Genomic DNA, 20,946 nt, shown 5'->3' on the forward strand with positions numbered 1-20,946 from the left:
TCACCCCATAACACCCCATATCACCCCCCACGACCTGATAACACCCCATATCACCCCATAACACCCCATATCACCCCATGTCACCCTCCATGACCTCATATCACCCCCCACGACCCCATAACAGCCCATATCACCCCCCATGACCCCATATCACCCCACATCCCCCCACATCCCCCCACATCCTCCCATATCACCCCACATCCCCCCCCCACCCCCCACGATCCCATAACACCCCATACCCCCCCCCCACGACCCCATATCACCCCCCACGACCCCATAACACCCCATATCACCCCATAACACCCCATATCACCCCCCACGACCCCATATCACCCCCCACGACCCCATAACACCCCCCATCACCCCATATGGCCCCACCTGCGCCTGCACGGCGAGATGGAAGGCGCCCCGTTTGAAGGGCAGCATCGACCCGCTGTGGTTCCGCGTCCCCACGACCCCATATCACCCCCCACGACCCCATAACCCCCCATGTCACCCCATAACACCCCCCACGACCCCATATCACCCCACATCCCCCCACATCCTCCCATATCACCCCACATCCCCCCACATCACCCCACGTCCCCCCCTCCCCCCACGACCCCATAACACCCCATATCACCACCCACGACCCCATAACACCCCATATCACCCCACATCCCCCCACATCCCCGCCCCCACCCCCCACGACCCCATATCACCCCCCATGACCCCATAACACCCCATATCCCCCCACATCACCCCATAACACCCCCCATGACCCCATAACACCCCATATCCCCCCACATCCCCCCACACCACCCCCCATGACCCCATATCACCCCCCACAACCCCAGAACACCCCCCATCACCCCATAACACCCCACAACACCCCACATCACCCCACATCACCCCATATCACCCCACATCCCCCCACATCACCCCACATCCCCCCCCCCACCCCCCACGACCCCATAACACCCCATATCACCACCCACGACCCCATAACACCCCATATCACCCCCCACAACCCCATAACACCCCATATCACCCCACATCCCCCCACATCCCCGCCCCCACCCCCCACGACCCCATATCACCCCCCACGACCCCATAACACCCCATATCACCCTACATCACCCCATAACACCCCACATGACCCCACATCACCCCATATCACCCCACATCACCCCATAACACCCCCCATGACCCCATAACACCCCATATCCCCCCACATCCCCCCACACCACCCCCCATGACCCCATATCACCCCCCACAACCCCAGAACACCCCCCATCACCCCATAACACCCCACAACACCCCACATCACCCCACATCACCCCATATCACCCCACATCCCCCCACATCACCCCACATCCCCCCCCCCACCCCCCACGACCCCATAACACCCCATATCACCACCCACGACCCCATAACACCCCATATCACCCCCCACAACCCCATAACACCCCATATCACCCCACATCCCCCCACATCCCCGCCCCCACCCCCCACGACCCCATATCACCCCCCACGACCCCATAACACCCCATATCACCCCATAACACCCCATATCACCCCCCACGACCCCATATCACCCCCCACGACCCCATAACACCCCCCATCACCCCATATGGCCCCACCTGCGCCTGCACGGCGAGATGGAAGGCGCCCCGTTTGAAGGGCAGCATCGACCCGCTGTGGTTCCGCGTCCCCACGACCCCATATCACCCCCCACGACCCCATAACCCCCCATGTCACCCCATAACACCCCCCACGACCCCATATCACCCCACATCCCCCCACATCCTCCCATATCACCCCACATCCCCCCACATCACCCCACGTCCCCCCCTCCCCCCACGACCCCATAACACCCCATATCACCACCCACGACCCCATAACACCCCATATCACCCCACATCCCCCCACATCCCCGCCCCCACCCCCCACGACCCCATATCACCCCCCATGACCCCATAACACCCCATATCCCCCCACATCACCCCATAACACCCCCCATGACCCCATAACACCCCATATCCCCCCACATCCCCCCACACCACCCCCCATGACCCCATATCACCCCCCACAACCCCAGAACACCCCCCATCACCCCATAACACCCCACAACACCCCACATCACCCCACATCACCCCATATCACCCCACATCCCCCCACATCACCCCACATCCCCCCCCCCACCCCCCACGACCCCATAACACCCCATATCACCACCCACGACCCCATAACACCCCATATCACCCCCCACAACCCCATAACACCCCATATCACCCCACATCCCCCCACATCCCCGCCCCCACCCCCCACGACCCCATATCACCCCCCACGACCCCATAACACCCCATATCACCCTACATCACCCCATAACACCCCACATGACCCCACATCACCCCATATCACCCCACATCACCCCATAACACCCCCCATGACCCCATAACACCCCATATCCCCCCACATCCCCCCACACCACCCCCCATGACCCCATATCACCCCCCACAACCCCAGAACACCCCCCATCACCCCATAACACCCCATATCACCCCATAACACCCCACATCCCCCCACATCCCCCCCCCACCCCCTCGACCCCATATCACCCCCCACGACCCCATAACCCCCCACCCCATATGGCCCCACCTGCGCCTGCATGGCGAGATGGAAGGCGCCCCGTTTGAAGGGCAGCATCGACCCGCTGTGGTTCCGCGTCCCCACGACCCCATATCACCCCCCACGACCCCATAACACCCCATATCACCCCATAAAACCCCATACCCCCTCCCCACGACCCCATATCACCCCCCACGACCCCATAACACCCCATACCCCCTCCCCACGACCCCATATCACCCCCCACGACCCCATAACACCCCATATCACCCCATAACACCCCATACCCCCTCCCCATGACCCCATATCACCCCCCACGACCCCATATCACCCCCCACGACCCCATAACACCCCATATCACCCCATTACACCCCATACCCCCTCCCCACGACCCCATATCACCCCCCACGACCCCATAACCCCCCATGTCACCCCATAACACCCCCCATGACCCCATAACACCCCCCACGACCCCATATCACCCCACATCCCCCCACATCCTCCCATATCACCCCACATCCCCCCACATCACCCCACATCCCCCCCCCCACCCCCCACGACCCCATAACACCCCATATCACCCCATAACACCCCATATCACCCCCCACGACCCCATAACACCCCATATCACCACCCACGACCCCATAACACCCCATATCACCCCACATCACCCCATATCACCCCATAACACCCCATATCACCACCCACGACCCCATAACACCCCCCATCACCCCACATCACCCCATATCACCCCATAACACCCCATACCCGCCCCCCCCACGACCCCATATCACCCCCCATCACCCCATAACCCCCCGCCCCACCTGCGCCTGCACGGCGAGATGGAAGGCGCCCCGTTTGAAGGGCAGCATCGACCCGCTGTGGTTCCGCGTCCCCTCCGGGAAAACCCAAACCCGAACCTGGGGGCAAAAGGGGGGGGGGGTGAGAAACAGCACGGCCCCATACAGCCCGCACGGCCCCATAGCGGCCCTCCAGCCCCATAGAATCACCCCCAGCCCCGTAGAATCACCCCCAGCCCCATAGATTTCAACCCAACCCCATAGAATTCAACCCAACCCCATAGGATCCTCCCAGCCACATAGGATCCCACCCGATCCCATAGAAATGGCCCCCAATCCCACAGAATTAACCCTCAGCCCTATAGGATTCCCCCCAGCCCTATAGAATCCCCCCCAATCCCATAGAAATGGCCCCCAGCCCCATAGGGTTCCCCCCAGCCCCATAGAATCACCCCCAGCCCCATAGGATCACCCCCAGCCCCATATAATTCTCCCAACCCCATAGGATTCTCCCAGCCCTATAGAATCCCCCCCAATCCCATAGAAATGGCCCCCAGCCCCATAGAATTCCCCCTAGCCCTATAGGGTTCCCCCCAGCCCCATAGATTCACCCCAGCCCAATAGGATCCCCCCAGCCCTATAGAATCCCCCCCAATCCCACAGAATTAACCCTCAGCCCTATAGGGTTCCCCCCAACCCTATAGGATCCCACCAGCCCCATAGATTCACCCCAACCCCATAGGATCCCCCCAGCCCTATAGAATCCCCCCCAATCCCACAGAATTAACCTTCAGCCCTATAGGGTTCCCCCCAGCCCCATAGAATCACCCCTAGCCCCATAGAATCACCCCCAGCCCCATAGAATCACCCCCAGCCCCATAGAATTCCCCCAACCCCATAGGATCTCCCCAGCCCCATAGAATTCCCCCCAATCCCACAAAATTAACCCTCAGCCCTATAGGGTTCCCCCCAGCCCTATAGGATTCCACCAGCCCCATAGAATTCCCCCCAACCCCATAGGATCCCCCCAGCCCCATAGAATCCTCCCCAATCCCATAGAAATAGCCCCCAGCCCCATAGAATTCCCCCAGCCCCATAGAATCCCCCCCAATCCCATAGAAATGGCCCCCAGCCCCATAGGGTTCCCCCAAGCCCCATAGAATCACCCCCAGCCCCATAGGATCACCCCCAGCCCCATAGAATTCCCCCCAACCCCATAGGATCCCCCCAGCCCGATAGAATCCCCCCCAATCCCACAGAATTAACCCTCAGCCCTATAGGGTTCCCCCCAACCCTATAGGATCCCACCAGCCCCATAGATTCCCCCCAACCCCATAGGATCCCTCCAGCCCCATAGAATCCTCCCCAATCCCATAGAAATAGCCCCCAGCCCCATAGAATTCCCCCAGCCCCATAGAATCCCCCCCAGCCCCATAGAATTCCCCCCCAGCCCTATGGAATCCCCTCACCCCATAGAACCCCCCGAACCCACAGAACCCCCCGACCCTCCAGAAGCCCTCCCAGCCCCATAGATCTATGGGGCAGCCCTACATCCATGCTGAGCACCGTGTGCATCTCCCCCAGAAACCTGGCTAACCCCACAGATCCCTCCCACCCCATAACAAGACCCCCAGCCCCATAGAACCCCTCCCAGCCCCACAACCACCCCATATCTCCCTCCCCTGCCCCATAGCGACCCCTCTAACCCCATAGATCCCCCCCAGCCCCATAGATCCCCCCCCAGCCCCACAGCAGCCCTACAGCCATCAGGTCTACCTATAGACTTCAATGAGCCTCTACCCCCAGCCCCATAGAATCCCCCCCCAGCCCTATGGAATCCCCTCACCCCATAGAACCCCCCGAACCCACAGAACCCCCCGACCCTCCAGAAGCCCTCCCAGCCCCATAGATCTATGGGGCAGCCCTACATCCTGGCTGAGCACCGTGTGCATCTCCCCCAGAAACCTGGCTAACCCCACAGATCCCTCCCACCCCATAACAAGACCCCCAGCCCCATAGAACCCCTCCCAGCCCCACAACCACCCCATATCTCCCTCCCCAGCCCCATAGCGACCCCTCTGACCCCATAGATGCCCCCCAGCCCCATAGATCCCCACCCAGCCCCACAGCAGCCCTACAACCATCAGGTCTACCCATAGACTTCAATGGGCCCCTACACACTCACTCCACCCCAGCCCCATAGAACCCCCCCATCTGCCCCATAAGTCCCTCTCCAGACCCATAGGAACCCTGATGACCCCACAACAACCCCTCCAGCCCCATAGATTCTATGTAGCCCCACAGATCCCCTCCCAACCCCCAGCAGCCATGCAGCCATCAGGTCTACCCATAGACTTCAATGGGCCTCTACCCCATCTTACCCCCAGCCCCATAGAACCCCCCCAGCCGCCCCATAAGTCCCTCTCCAGCCCCATAGGAACCCCAATAACCCCACAAAAGCCCCCCCAGCCCCATAGATCTCTGGGGCAGCCCTACATCCTGGCTGAGCATCGTGTGAGCAGCCTCTGCCATAACGTTGATGGCGTCGCGCGTCCGTTTGCGGTCGATAAAAATGATCCCCCCCAGCCAACAGGCGGCCCCCACGGCCCCCATGTACAGCAGCTCCCTTTTGGCAATGGGCACACAGCGGTCCGGCAGCACCTCCATCATCCCTGGGGGGGGCAAGGGGGGAAAGGTTATGGGGCGGCTGTGGGGCTGGGGGGGGTTCTATGGGGCTGGGGGTAAGATGGGGTAGAGGCCCATTGAGGTCTATGGGTAGACCTGATGGCTGCGTGGCTGCTGGGAGTTTGGGAAGGGATCTATGGGGCTACGTAGAATCTATGGGGCTGGACGGGTTGTTGTGGGGTTATCAGGGTTCCTATGGGGCTGGTGAGGGACTTATGGGGCGGCTGGGGGGGTTCTATGGGGCTGGGTGGGGTGGGTGTGGAGGGGCCCATTGAAGTCTATGGGTAGACCTGATGGCTGCATGGCTGCTGGGGGGTGGGGGGGATCTATGGGGCTGGGAGGGATCTATGGGGCTTCCTATGGGGCACTGGGCACACAGCGGTCCGGCAGCACCTCCATCATCCCTGGGGGGGGCAAGGGGGGAAAGGTTATGGGGCAGCTGTGGGGCTGGGGGGGGTTCTATGGGGCTGGGGTGGTGTAGGGGCCCATTGAAGTCTATGGGGAGCTGTTGTATGGGACTTCCTATGGGGCAGCTATAGGGGATCTATGGGGCAGCCAGGGGACATCTGTGGGGTATCTATGGGGCAGCTATGGGGTACCTATGGGGTATCTATGGGGCAGCTATGGGGCAGTTATGGGACATCTATGGGGCAGCTATGGGGCAGCTATGGGACATCTATGGGGCAGCTATGGGGCATCTATAGGACATCTATGGGGCAGCTATGGGACATCTATGGGATATCTATAGGGCATCTATGGGGCAGCTATGGGGCAGCTCTGGCACATCTATGGGATATCTATAGGGCATCTATGGGGCATCTATGGGGTAGCTATGGGGCATCTATGGCACATCTATGGCACATCTATGGGGCAGCTATGGGGCAGCTATGGCACATCTATGGGGCAGCTATGGGGCAACTATGGGACATCTATGGGGCAGCTATGGGACATCTATGGGTTGCCTATGAGGCAGCTATGGGGCAGCTATGGGACATCTGTGGGGCATCTGTGGGACATCTATGGCACATCTATGGGGCAGCTATGGGACATCTATGGGGCAGCTATGGAGCAGCTATGGGGCATCTATGGGGCAGCTATGGCACATCTATGGGGCAGCCATGGGGCAGCTATGGGGCAGCTGTAGGACATCTATGGGGCAGCTATGGGGCAGCTATGGGACATCTATGGCAAATCTATGGGACATCTATGGGGCAGCTATGGGGCAGCTATGGGACATCTATGGGGCAGCTATGGGGCAGCTATGACACATTTACGGGACATCTATGCGACATCTATGGCACATCTATGGCACATCTATAGGGCATCTATAGGACATCTATGGGGCATCTATAGGACATCTATGGGGCAGCTATGGGGCAGCTATGGGACATCTATGGGGCAGCTATGGGTTGCCTATGAGGCAGCTATGGCACATCTATGGGGCAGCTATGGGGCAGCCATGACACATTTATGGGACATCTATGGGGCATCTATGCGACATCTATGGCACATCTATGGGACATCTATAGGGCATCTATAGGACATCTATGGGGCAGCTATGGGGCAGCCGTGGGTCGCACCCAGCAGGTCGAGGGAGCTCTGGTGGTTGCTGACGACGACGTAGGGGCGCCGCGCCGGGAAGTGCTGGGCGCCGCGCACCGCCATGCGGATCCCATACAGGTGCTTCACGTGCTGCAGCAGCGCGCGCAGGATCCTGGGGGCAGGCGGCGCTTATGGGGCCGAGGGGGGGGGGGTGGGAACCCCAGAAGCCCCCCTACAACGCCCTAGAACCCCATAACCTGCCCTAGAATCACCTAGAACCCCATAACGGCCCCTAGAACCCCATAACCCACCCTAGAATCACCTAGAACCCCATAACCCGCCCTAGAACCACCTAGAACCCCATAACGCCACCTAGAACCCCCTAGAACCCCATAACCCATCCTAGAACCACCTAGAACCCCATAACACACCCTAGAACCCCATAACCCACCCTAGAACCACCTAGAACCCCATAACGCCACCTAGAACCCCCTAGAACCCCATAACCCACCCTAGAACCACCTAGAACCCCATAACCCACCCTAGAACCCCATAACCCACCCTAGAATCACCTAGAACCCCATAATGCCACCTAGAACCCCCTAGAACCCCATAACCCACCCTAGAACCACCTAGAAACCCATAACGCCACCTAGAACCCCCTAGAACCCCATAACCCACCCTAGAACCACCTAGAAACCCATAACGCCCCCTAGAACCCCATATAACGCCATGTAAACCCATAATGAACCCTAGAACCCCGTAGAACCACATAACGCCCCCTAGAACCCATCCTAGAACCACCTAGAACCCCATAACGCCCCCTAGAACCCCCGAACCCACCCTAGAATCACCTAGAACCCCATAACGCCCCATAGAACCCCTAGAACCCCATAACCCGCACTGGAATCACCTAGAACCCCATAACGCTACATAGAACCCCATAACCCGCCCTAGAACCACCTAGAACCCCGTAACCCGCCCTAGAACCACCTAGAACCCCATAACGCCCCCTAGAACCCCCTAGAACCCCATAACCCGCCCTAGAATCACCTAGAACCCCATAACACACCCTAGAACCCCATAACCCGCCCTAGAACCCCCTTGAACCCCAGAATCCACCCTAGAATCACCTAGAACCTCATAATGCCCCCTAGAACCCCCTAGAACCCCATATAACGCCATGTAAACCCATAACGAACCCTAGAACCTCATAGAAGCCCAGAACCCCACCAAGAACCCCCTGGAACCCTATAATCTGCCCTAGAACCACCTAGAACCCCATAGCGCCCCCTAGAACCCCCTAGAACCCCATATAACACCATGTAAACCCATAACGAACCCCAGAACCCCCTAGAACCCCAGAACCCCCCCTAGAACCCCCTAGAACCCTATAACCTGCCCTAGAACCACCTAGAACCCCGTAACGCCCCCTAGACCCCCCTAGAACCCCATGTAATCCCATAACCAACCCTAGAACCCCATAGAACCCCATGTAACCCCAGAACCGCCCCTAGAACCACCTAGAACCCCATAACGCCCCCTAGAACCGCATAAGCCCCCTAGAACTCCATAGAACCCCATGTAAACCCATAACCAACCCTAGAACCCCATAGAACCCCATATAACTGCAGAACACCCCCTAGAACCCCATAACCCCCCCTAGAACCCCATAACCCCCCCTAGAACCCCATATAACACCATGTAAACCCAGAACCCCCCCTAGAAACCCATAAGCACCATAGAACTCCATAGAACCCCATGTAATCCCATAACCAACCCTAGAACCCCCTAGAACCCCCCAAAACCCCATATCACCCCAGAACTCCCACTAGAACCCCATAAGCCCCCCTAGAACTCCATAGAACCCCATGTAACCCCAGAACCCCCCCTAGAACCCCATAACGCCCCCTAGCACCCCCTAGAACCCCATATAACTGCAGAACCCCCCCTAGAACCTCCTAGAATCCCATAAACCCCCTAGAAGTCCATAAACCCCATATAATCCTATAACCCCCCCTAGAACCCCATAAGCACCCTAGAACTCCATAGAACCCCATGTAATCCCATAACCAACCCTAGAACTCCATAGAACCCCATAACCCCCCCTAGAACCCCATAGAACCCCATGTAATCCCATAACCAACCCTAGAACCCCATAGAACCCCATAAGCCCCCAAGAAGTCCATAGAACCCCATGTAACCCCATAACCAACCCTACAACCCTATAGAACCCCATATGACCCCATATAACCCCAGAACTCCCCCTAGAACCCCATAAGCCCCCTAGAAGTCCATAGAACCCCATGTAACCCCATAATCAACCCTATGTAACCCCCTAGAACCCCAGAACCCCCCCTAGAATCCCATAAGCACCCTAGAAGTCCATAGAACCCCATGTAACCCCATAACCAACCCTAGAACCCCATAGAACCCCAGAACCCCCCCTAGAATCCCATAACACCCCCTAGAACCCCATAAGCCCCCTAGAAGTCCATAGAACCTCATGTAACCCCATAACCAACCCTAGAACCCCATAGAACCCCATATAACCCCATGTAACCCCGGAACCCCCCCTAGAACCACCTGGAACCCCATAACCCCCCCTAGAACCCCATAAGCCCCCTAGAACCCCCCAGAACCCCATATAATCCCATAACCCCCCCTAGAACCCCATAGAACCCCATGTAATCCCATAACCAACCCTAGAACCCCATAGAACCCCATAATCCCCAAGAAGTCCATAGAACCCCATGTAACCCCATAACCAACCCTACAACCCTATAAAACCCCACATGACCCCATATAACCCCAGAACTCCCCCTAGAACCCCATAAGCCCCCCTACAACTCCATAGAACCCCATGTAACCCCATAACCAACCCTAGAACCCCATAGAACCCCAGAACTCCCCCTAGAATCCCATAACCCCCCCTGGAACCCCATAAGCCCCCTAGAACTCCATAGAACCCCATGTAACCCCATAACCAACCCTAGAACCCCATAGAACCCCATAAGCCCCCAAGAAGTCCATAGAACCCCATGTAACCCCATAACCAACCCTACAACCCTATAGAACCCCACATGACCCCATATAACCCCAGAACTCCCCCTAGAACTCCATAGAACCCCATGTAACCCCATAACCAACCCTAGAACCCCATAGAACCCCAGAACCCCCCCTAGAATCCCATAACCCCCCCTAGAACCCCATAAGCCCCCTAGAACTCCATAGAACCCCATGTAACCCCATAACCAACCCTAGAACCCCATAGAACCCCATATAACCCCATGTAACCCCTGAACCCCCCCTAGAACCACCTGGAACCCCATAACCCCCCCTAGAACCCCATAAGCCCCCTAGAACCCCCTAGAACCCCATATAATCCCAGAACCCCCCCTAGGAACCCCTAGAACCCCATAACCCCCCCTAGAACCCCATAGAACCCCATGTAATCCCATAACCAACCCTAGAACCCCATAGAACCCCATAAGCCCCCAAGAAGTCCATAGAACCCCATGTAACCCCATAACCAACCCTACAACCCTATAGAACCCCATATGACCCCATATAACCCCAGAACTCCCCCTAGAACCCCATAAGCCCCCATACAACTCCATAGAACCCCATGTAACCCCATAACCAACCCTAGAACCCCATAGAACCCCAGAACCCCCCCTAGAATCCCATAACCCCCCCTAGAACCCCATAAGCCCCCTAGAAGTCCATAGAACCCCATGTAACCCTATAACCAACCCTATGTAACCCCCTAGAACCCCAGAACCCCCCCTAGAATCCCATAACTCCCCCTAGAACCCCATAAGCCCCCTAGAACTCCATGGAACCCCATGTAACCCCATAACCAACCCTAGAACCCCATAGAACCCCAGAACTCCCCCTAGAATCCCATAACCCCCCCTGGAACCCCATAAGCACCCTAGAAGTCCATAGAACCCCATGTAACCCCATAACCAACCCTAGAACCCCATAGAACCCCATAACCCCCCCTAGAACCCCATAGAACCCCATGTAATCCCATAACCAACTCTAGAACCCCATAGAACCCCATAAGCCCCCAAGAAGTCCATAGAACCCCATGTAACCCCATAACCAACCCTACAACCCTATAGAACCCCATATGACCCCATATAACCCCAGAACTCCCCCTAGAACCCCATAAGCCCCCCTACAACTCCATAGAACCCCATGTAACCCCATAACCAACCCTAGAACCCCATAGAACCCCAGAACCCCCCCTAGAATCCCATAACCCCCCCTAGAACCCCATAAGCCCCCTAGAACTCCATGGAACCCCATGTAACCCCATAACCAACCCTAGAACCCCATAGAACCCCAGAACTCCCCCTAGAATCCCATAACCCCCCCTAGAACCCCATAAGCCCCCTAGAACTCCATGGAACCCCATGTAACCCCATAACCAACCCTAGAACCCCATAGAACCCCAGAACTCCCCCTAGAATCCCATAACCCCCCCTGGAACCCCATAAGCCCCCTAGAACTCCATGGAACACCATGTAACCCCATAATCAACCCTAGAACCCCATAGAACCGCATAGAACCCCATAACCCCCCCCTAGAATCCCATAACCCCCCCTGGAACCCCATAAGCCCCCTAGAACTCCATAGAACCCCATGTAACCCCATAACCAACCCTAGAACCCCATAGAACCCCATAAGCCCCCAAGAAGTCCATAGAACCCCATGTAACCCCATAACCAACCCTACAACCCTATAGAACCCCACATGACCCCATATAACCCCAGAACTCCCCCTAGAACCCCATAAGCCCCCTAGAACTCCATAGAACCCCATGTAACCCCATAACCAACCCTAGAACCCCATAGAACCCCATAGAACCCCATAGAACCCCAGAACCCCCCCTAGAATCCCATAAGCCCCCTAGAAGTCCATGGAACCCCATGTAACCCCATAACCAACCCTATGTAACCCCCCACAACCCCCCATAACCCCCTTAGAACCCCATAACCCCCTTAGAACCCCATAAAACCCCATAACCCCTTCCTCTCCCCCCCACCCCCACGTGACCTCCTGTGACCCCATGTGACCTCCCCACAACCCCCCCATCACGTGACCCCACCCCACGTGACCTCCTGTGACCCCCCACGTGACCTCCCCCCATCCCCACCCCCACGTGACCTCCCGTGACCCCCACGTGACCTCCCCCCATCCCCACCCCCACGTGACCCCCCCATCCCCACCAAATCACGTGACCTCCATTGACCCACACGTGACCTCCCCCCCACCATCACATGACCTCCCGTAATCTTCCCTCCCATCCCCACCCCCACGTGACCTCCCGTGACCCCACGTGACCTCCCGTAACCCCTGCCCCCCCATCCCCACCCCCACATGACCTCCCTTGAACACCACGTGACCTCCCCCCAACCCCCCCATCACGTGACCCCACCCCACGTGACCTCCCGTCACCCCCACGTGACCTCCTCCCCACCCTCACCATCACGTGACCTCCCGTGACCCCACGTGACCTTCCCCCATCCCCACATGACCTCCCGTAACCCCATCCCTCCCCTCCATCCCTACCCCCACGTGACCTCCCCCCATCCCCACCAAATCACGTGACCTCCCTTGACCCCGTGACCTCCCCCCAACCCCATCACGTGACCCCACCCCACGTGACCTCCCCCCATCCCCACCTCCACGTGACCTCCCGTCACCCCCACGTGGCCTCCCATAACCCCACCCCCCCTCATTCCCACCCCCACATGACCTCCCATAACCCCACCCCCCCTCCATCCCCACCCCCACGTGACCTCCCGTCACCCCCACGTGACCTTCCCCACCCCCACGTGACCTCCCGTCACCCCCACGTGACCTCCGTCACCCCCACGTCACCTCCCATCACCCCCACGTGACCTCCCATAACCCCTTCCCTCCCATCCCCCCCACCACGTGACCTCCCGTCACCCCCACATGACCTCCCCCCATCTCCACCATCACATGACCCCACATCACGTGACCTCCCCATCCCCACCCCCACGTGGCCTCCCATAACCCCACCCCCCCTCCATCCCCACCCCCACGTGACCTCCTGTAACCCCACCCCCCTCCATCCCCACCCCCACGTGACCTCCCATAACCCCTTCCCTCCCATCCCCACCGCCACGTGACCTCCCTTAACCCTCACGTGACCTCCCCCCCCCACCAAACCATCATCACGTGACCCCCCCCCCCCCCCCCACCTCATGTTCTCCACGTCTCTTCCCCTCAACGCGCAGAGCGGCAGCGCCAGCAGCGCCAGCAGCAGCACCCAGCCGTGGAACAGCGCCATCTTCAGGAAGTACCGCAGCGCCGCCCAGCGCCACAGCACCGCCCGCAGCGCCAGCAGCAGCGCCAGCACCGCCAGCCACATGGCGGGCCGGGGGGGGGGGGGGCCGCTGGGGGGGGGGCTGTTGGGGGGGGGGGGGAGAAAAGAGGGGGGGTCAGAATGAATGGGGGGGTCAGAAATTGCACAGCTGGGGGGGGGTCAGAATGAATGGGGGGGTCAGAATGCACGGGGGGGGTCACAGTCTGGGCATCTGGGGGGGTCAGAAACTGCATGGCTGGGGGGGGGCACAGAATGGGGGGGGTCAGAATGAATGGGGGGGTCACAGACTGAGGATCTGGGGGGGGCACAGAATGAATGGGGGGGTCAGAAAGTGCACAGCTGGGGGGGGCACAGAATGAATGGGGGGGGTCAGAATGAATGGGGGGGTCACGGTCTGAGCATCTGGGGGGGGCACAGAATGGATGGGGGGGTCTGGAAGTGCACAGCTGGGGGGGCACAGAATGAATAAATGGGGGGGGGGGGGTCACAGACTGAGGATCTGGGGGGGTCACAGAATGAATGGGGGGGGTCAGAAACTGCCAGCCACGTGGCGGGCCGGGGGGGGGGGGGGGCCGCTGGGGGGGGGGCTGTTGGAAGGGGGGGGGGGGGAAGAAAAGAGCAGGGGGTCAGAATGAATGGGGGGGGTCAGAAACTGCCAGCCACGTGGCGGGCCGGGGGGGGGGGAGGGGGCGGGGGCGGGGTTAATGGGGGGGGGAAGAAAAGAGGGGGGGGTCAGAATGAATGGGGGGGGTCACAGACTGAGCATCTGGGGGGGGCACAGGATGAATGGGGGGGTCACAGACTGAGCATCTGGGGGGGCATAGAATGAATGGGGGGGTCAGAAAGTGCACAGCTGGGGGGGCACAGAATGAATAAATGGGGGGGGGGGGTCACAGACTGAGGATCTGGGGGGGTCACAGAATGAATGGGGGGGGTCAGAAACTGCCAGCCACGTGGCGGGCCGGGGGGGGGGGGGGCCGCTGGGGGGGGGCTGTTGGAAGGGGGGGGGGGGGGAAGAAAAGAGCAGGGGGTCAGAATGAATGGGGGGGGGTCAGAAACTGCCAGCCACGTGGCGAGCCGGGGGGGGGGAGGGGGCGGGGGCGGGGTTAATGGGGGGGGGGAAGAAAAGAGGGGGGGGTCAGAATGAATGGGGGGGGTCACAGACTGAGCATCTGGGGGGGGCACAGGATGAATGGGGGGGTCACAGACTGAGCATCTGGGGGGGCATAGAATGAATGGGGGGGTCAGAAAGTGCACAGCTGGGGGGGCACAGAATGAATAAATGGGGGGGGGGGTCACAGTCTGAGCATCTGGGGGGGTTGTAAACTGCACGGCTGGGGGGGGGGGGCACAGAATGGGGGGGGTCAGAATGAATGGGGGGGTCAGAAAGTGCACAGCTGGGGGGGGTCAGAAAGGGGGGGGTCACTGAATGAATCTTGGGGGGGGGTCAGAAACTGCACAGCTGGGGGGGCACAGAATGAATGGGGGGGTCACAGACTGAGCATCTGGGGGGGTCAGAGAATGAATGGGGGGGTCAGAAACTGCACAGCTGGGGGGGCACAGAGTGAATATTTGGGGGGGGGTCACAGAATGAATGGGGGGGGTCACAGACTGAGGATCTGGGGGGGTCACAGAATGAATGGGGGGGTCAGAAAGTGCACAGCTGGGGGGGCGAGGGGGGGCGCAGAATGAATGAATGGGGGGGGTCATAAACTGCACGGCTGGGGGGGTCACAGAATGGATCTGGGGGGGGGTCACTGAATATCTGGGGGGTCACAGAATGAATGGGGGGGTCAGAAAGTGCACAGCTGGGGGGGCACAGAGTGAATATTTGGGGGGGGGTCACAGAATGAATGGGGGGGGTCACAGACTGAGGATCTGGGGGGGTCACAGGATGAATGGGGGGGTCAGAATGAATGGGGGGGGGGTCAGAAAGTGCACAGCTGGGGGGGGCACAGAATGAATAAATGGGGGGGGTCACGAAAAGCCCTTGTGGGGGGGTGACAGACTGAATATGGGGGGGGGCATAAAATGCCCAGCCTGGGGGGAGACCCCAAACCCTATAGGGAAACCCAAAAGGGGAGGAATTGGGATCAAAGTTGACCCCAAATCCTATAGGGAAACCCAAAAGGGGAGGAATTGGACCCAAAGTTGACCCCAAACCCTATAGGGAAACCCAAAAGTTGAGGAATTGGACCCAAAGTTGACCCCAAATCCTATAGGGAAACCCAAAAGTTGAGGAATTGGACCCAAAGTTGACCCCAAATCCTATAGGGAAACCCAAAAGGGGAGGAATTGGGATCAAAGTTGACCCCAAATCCTATAGGGAAACCCAAAAGGGGAGGAATTGGACCCAAAGTTGACCCCAAATCCTATAGGGAAACCCAAAAGGGGAGGAATTGGACCCAAAGTTGACCCCAAATCCTATAGGGAAACCCAAAAGGGGAGGAATTGGACCCAAAGTTGACCCCAAATCCTATAGGGAAACCCAAAAGGGGAGGAATTGGACCCAAAGTTGACCCCAAATCCTATAGGGAAACCCAAAAGGGGAGGAATTGAAATGAAAGTTGACCCCAAATCCTATAGGGAAACCCAAAAGGGGAGGAATTGGACCCAAAGTTGACCCCAAATCCTATAGGGAAACCCAAAAGGGGAGGAATTGGACCCAAAGCCAACCCCAAATCCTATAGGGAAACCCAAAATGGGAGGAATTGGGATCAAAGTTGACCCCAAACCCTATAGGAAAACCCAAAAGGGGAGGAATTGGACCCAAAGTTGACCCCAAATCCTATAGGGAAACCCAAAGTTGAGGAATTGGACCCAAAGTTGACCCCAAATCCTACAGACAAACCCAAAATGGGAGGAATTGGACCCAAAGTTGACCCCAAATCCTATAGGGAAACCCAAAGTTGAGGAATTGGACCCAAAGTTGACCCCAAATCCTATAGGGAAACCCAAAAGGGGAGGAATTGGACCCAAAGTTGACACCAAATCCTATAGGAAAACCCAAAAGGGGAGGAATTGGACCCAACGTTGACCCCAAATCCTATAGGGAAACCCAAAAGGGGAGGAATTGGGATCAAAGTTGACCCCAAATCCTATAGGGAAACCCAAAAGGGGAGGAATTGGGATCAAAGTTGACCCCAAATCGTATAAGGAAACCCAAAAGGGGAGGAATTGAAATGAAAGTTGACCCCAAATCCTATAGGGAAACCCAAAAGGGGAGGAATTGGACCCAAAGTTGACCCCAAATCCTATAGGGAAACCCAAAAGGGGAGGAATTGGACCCAAAGCCAACCCCAAATCCTATAGGGAAACCCAAAATGGGAGGAATTGGGATCAAAGTTGACCCCAAACCCTATAGGAAAACCCAAAAGGGGAGGAATTGGACCCAAAGTTGACCCCAAATCCTATAGGGAAACCCAAAGTTGAGGAATTGGACCCAAAGTTGACCCCAAATCCTACAGACAAACCCAAAATGGGAGGAATTGGACCCAAAGTTGACCCCAAATCCTATAGGGAAACCCAAAGTTGAGGAATTGGACCCAAAGTTGACCCCAAATCCTATAGGGAAACCCAAAAGGGGAGGAATTGGACCCAAAGTTGACACCAAATCCTATAGGAAAACCCAAAAGGGGAGGAATTGGACCCAACGTTGACCCCAAATCCTATAGGGAAACCCAAAAGGGGAGGAATTGGGATCAAAGTTGACCCCAAATCCTATAGGGAAACCCAAAAGGGGAGGAATTGGGATCAAAGTTGACCCCAAATCGTATAAGGAAACCCAAAAGGGGAGGAATTGAACCCAAAAGTCGACCCCAAATCCTATAGGGAAACCCAAAAGTTGAGGAATTGGACCCAAAGTTGACCCCAAATCCTACAGGGAAACCCAAAAGGGGAGGAATTGGACCCAAAGTTGACCCCTAACCCAAAGGGAAAACCCAAAAGTGGAGGAATTGGGATCAAAATTGACCCCAAATCCTATAGGGAAACCCAAAAGGGGAGGAATTGGACCCAAAGTTGACCCCAAATCCTATAGGGAAACCCAAAAGGGGAGGAATTGGACCCAAAGTTGACCCCAAATCCTATAGGGAAACCCAAAAGGGGAGGAATTGGGATCAAAGTTGACCCCAAATCCTATAGGAAAACCAAAAAGGGAGGAATTGAACCCAACGTTGACCCCAAATCCTATAGGGAAACCCAAAAGGGGAGGAATTGGACCCAAAGTTGACCCCAAATCCTATAGGGAAACCCAAAAGGGGAGGAATTGGGATCAAAGTTGACCCCAAATCCTATAGGGAAACCCAAAAGGAGAGGAATTGAACCCAAAGCCGACCCCAAATCCTATAGGGAAACCCAAAAGGGGAGGAATTGGACCCAAAGTTGACCCCAAATCCTATAGGGAAACCCAAAAGTTGAGAAATTGGACCCAAAGTTGACCCCAAATCCTATAGGGAAACCCAAAAGGGGAGGAATTGGACCCAAAGTTGACCCCAAAACCCAATGGAGAGATCCCAAACCCAATGGGAAAACCCAAAGTTGAGGAATTGGACCCAAAAGTTGACCCCAAATCCGATAGGGAAACCCAAAAGGGGAGGAACTGAACCCAAAAGTCGAACCCAAATCCTATAGGGAAACCCAAAAGGGGAGGAATTGGACCCAAAGTTGACCCCAAATCCTATAGGGAAACCCAAAAGGGGAGGAATTGGGATCAAAGTTGACCCCAAATCCTATAGGGAAACCCAAAAGGGGAGGAATTGGACCCAAAGTTGACCCCAAATCCTATAGGGAAACCCAAAAGGGGAGGAATTGAACCCAAAGTTGACCCCAAACCCTATAGGGAAACCCAAAAGGGGAGGAATTGGACCCAAAGTTGACCCCAAATCCTATAGGGAAACCCAAAAGGGGAGGAATTGGACCCAAAATTGACCCCAAATCCTATAGGGAAACCCAAAAGGGGAGAATTGGACCCAAAGTTGACCCCAAACCCTATAGGAAAAACAAAAAGGGAGGAATTGAACCCAAAGTTGACCCCAAATCCTATAGGGAAACCCAAAAGGGGAGGAATTGGACCCAAAGCCAACCCCAAATCCTATAGGGAAACCCAAAAGGGGAGGAATTGAACCCAAAGTTGACCCCAAACCCTATAGGGAAACCCAAAAGGGGAGGAATTGGACCCAAAGTTGACCCCAAATCCTATAGGGAAACCCAAAAGGGGAGGAATTGGACCCAAAATTGACCCCAAATCCTATAGGGAAACCCAAAAGTTGAGGAATTGGACCCAAAGTTGACCCCAAACCCTATAGGAAAAACAAAAAGGGAGGAATTGAACCCAAAGTTGACCCCAAATCCTATAGGGAAACCCAAAAGGGGAGGAATTGGACCCAAAGCCAACCCCAAATCCTATAGGGAAACCCAAAATGGGAGGAATTGGGATCAAAGTTGACCCCAAACCCTATAGGAAAACCCAAAAGGGGAGGAATTGGACCCAAAGTTGACCCCAAATCCTATAGGGAAACCCAAAAGGGGAGGAACTGAACCCAAAGTTGACCCCAAATCCTATAGGGAAACCCAAAAGAGGAGGAATTGACCCAAAGCTGACCCCAAATCCTATAGGGAAACCCAAAAGGGGAGGAATTGGACCCAAAGTTGACCCCAAATCCTATAGGGAAACCCAAAAGGGGAGGAATTGGACCCAAAGTTGACCCCAAATCCTATAAGGAAACCCAAAAGGGGAGGAATTGGACACAAAAGTTGACCCCAAATCCTATAGGGAAACCCAAAGTTGAGGAATTGGACCCAAAGTTGACCCCAAATGCTATAGGAAAACCCAAAAGGAGAGGAATTGGACCCAAAGTTGACCCCAAATCCTACAGACAAACCCAAAAGAGGAGGAATTGGACCCAAAGTTGACCCCAAATCCTATAGGGAAACCCAAAAGGGGAGGAATTGGGATCAAAGTTGACCCCAAATCATATAGGGAAACCCAAAAGGGGAGGAATTGGACCCAAAGTTGACCCCAAATGCTATAGGAAAACCCAAATGGGGAGGAATTGGACCCAAAGTTGACCCCAAATCCTATAGGAAAAGCCAAATGGGGAGGAATTGGACCCAAAGTTGACCCCAAATCCTATAGGGAAACCCAAAAGGGGAGGAATTGGGATCAAAGTTGACCCCAAACCCTATAGGGAAACCCAAAAGGGGAGAATTGGACCCAAAGTTGACCCCAAATCCTACAGGGAAACCCAAAAGTTGAGGAATTGGGATCAAAGTTGACCCCAAATCCTATAGGGAAACCCAAAAGGGGAGGAATTGGGATCAAAGTTGACCCCAAACCCTATAGGGAAACCCAAAAGGGGAGGAATTGGACCCAAAGTTGACCCCAAATCCTATAGGGAAACCCAAAAGGGGAGGAATTGGACCCAAAGTTGACCCCAAATCCTATAGGGAAACCCAAATGGGGAGGAATTGGACCCAAAGTTGACCCCAAATCCTATAGGGAAACCCAAAGTTGAGGAATTGGACCCAAAGTTGACCCCAAATCCTATAGGGAAACCCAAAAGGGGAGGAATTGGACCCAAAAACTTGACCCCAAACCCGACGGAGAGAAAACCCCACATTTCCCCTGACCCCAAATCCCCCCCCCAGACCCCACATCTCCCCCACTGATCCCAAATCCCCCCCCGCAGACCCCAAATCCCCATCAGACCCCACATCCCCCCCCAGACCCCAAATACCCCCAGAGCCCAAACCCCAAATCCCCCTCCAAACCCCACATCTCCCCCCAGACCCCAAATCCCCATCAGACCCCAAATCCCCCCCCAGACCCCAAATCCCCCCCAAACCCCAAATCCCCCCCCAGACCCCAAATCCCCATCAGACCCCAAATCCCCACCCAGACCCCAAACCCCCATCAGACCCCAAGTCCCCCCAGACTCCAAA

General features: G+C 56.7%; 1 protein-coding gene across 1 annotated transcript in view; it reads right to left on the bottom strand.

Annotated features, from left to right (window-relative positions):
* AGPAT1 (1-acylglycerol-3-phosphate O-acyltransferase 1) overlaps positions 1 to 14,065 on the bottom strand; it is a 29,994-nt gene extending 15,929 nt beyond the window's left edge. Inside the window, exons 1-4 of the mRNA XM_090129277.1 lie at positions 13,880 to 14,065; positions 7,676 to 7,809; positions 5,907 to 6,082; positions 3,435 to 3,530 (exon numbers count right to left, since the gene is read on the bottom strand). Coding sequence (XP_089985403.1) covers positions 3,435 to 3,530; positions 5,907 to 6,082; positions 7,676 to 7,809; positions 13,880 to 14,049 — 576 coding nt within the window. The 5' untranslated portion in view covers positions 14,050 to 14,065. The remainder of the gene's footprint in view (positions 1 to 3,434; positions 3,531 to 5,906; positions 6,083 to 7,675; positions 7,810 to 13,879) is intronic.
* Positions 14,066 to 20,946: the final 6,881 nt, after the last annotated feature.

Source organism: Phasianus colchicus, chromosome 35 (assembly GCF_987193195.1).
Source record: "Phasianus colchicus chromosome 35, bPhaCol1.hap1.1, whole genome shotgun sequence".
NCBI classification, from domain to species: Eukaryota; Metazoa; Chordata; class Aves; order Galliformes; family Phasianidae; genus Phasianus; species Phasianus colchicus.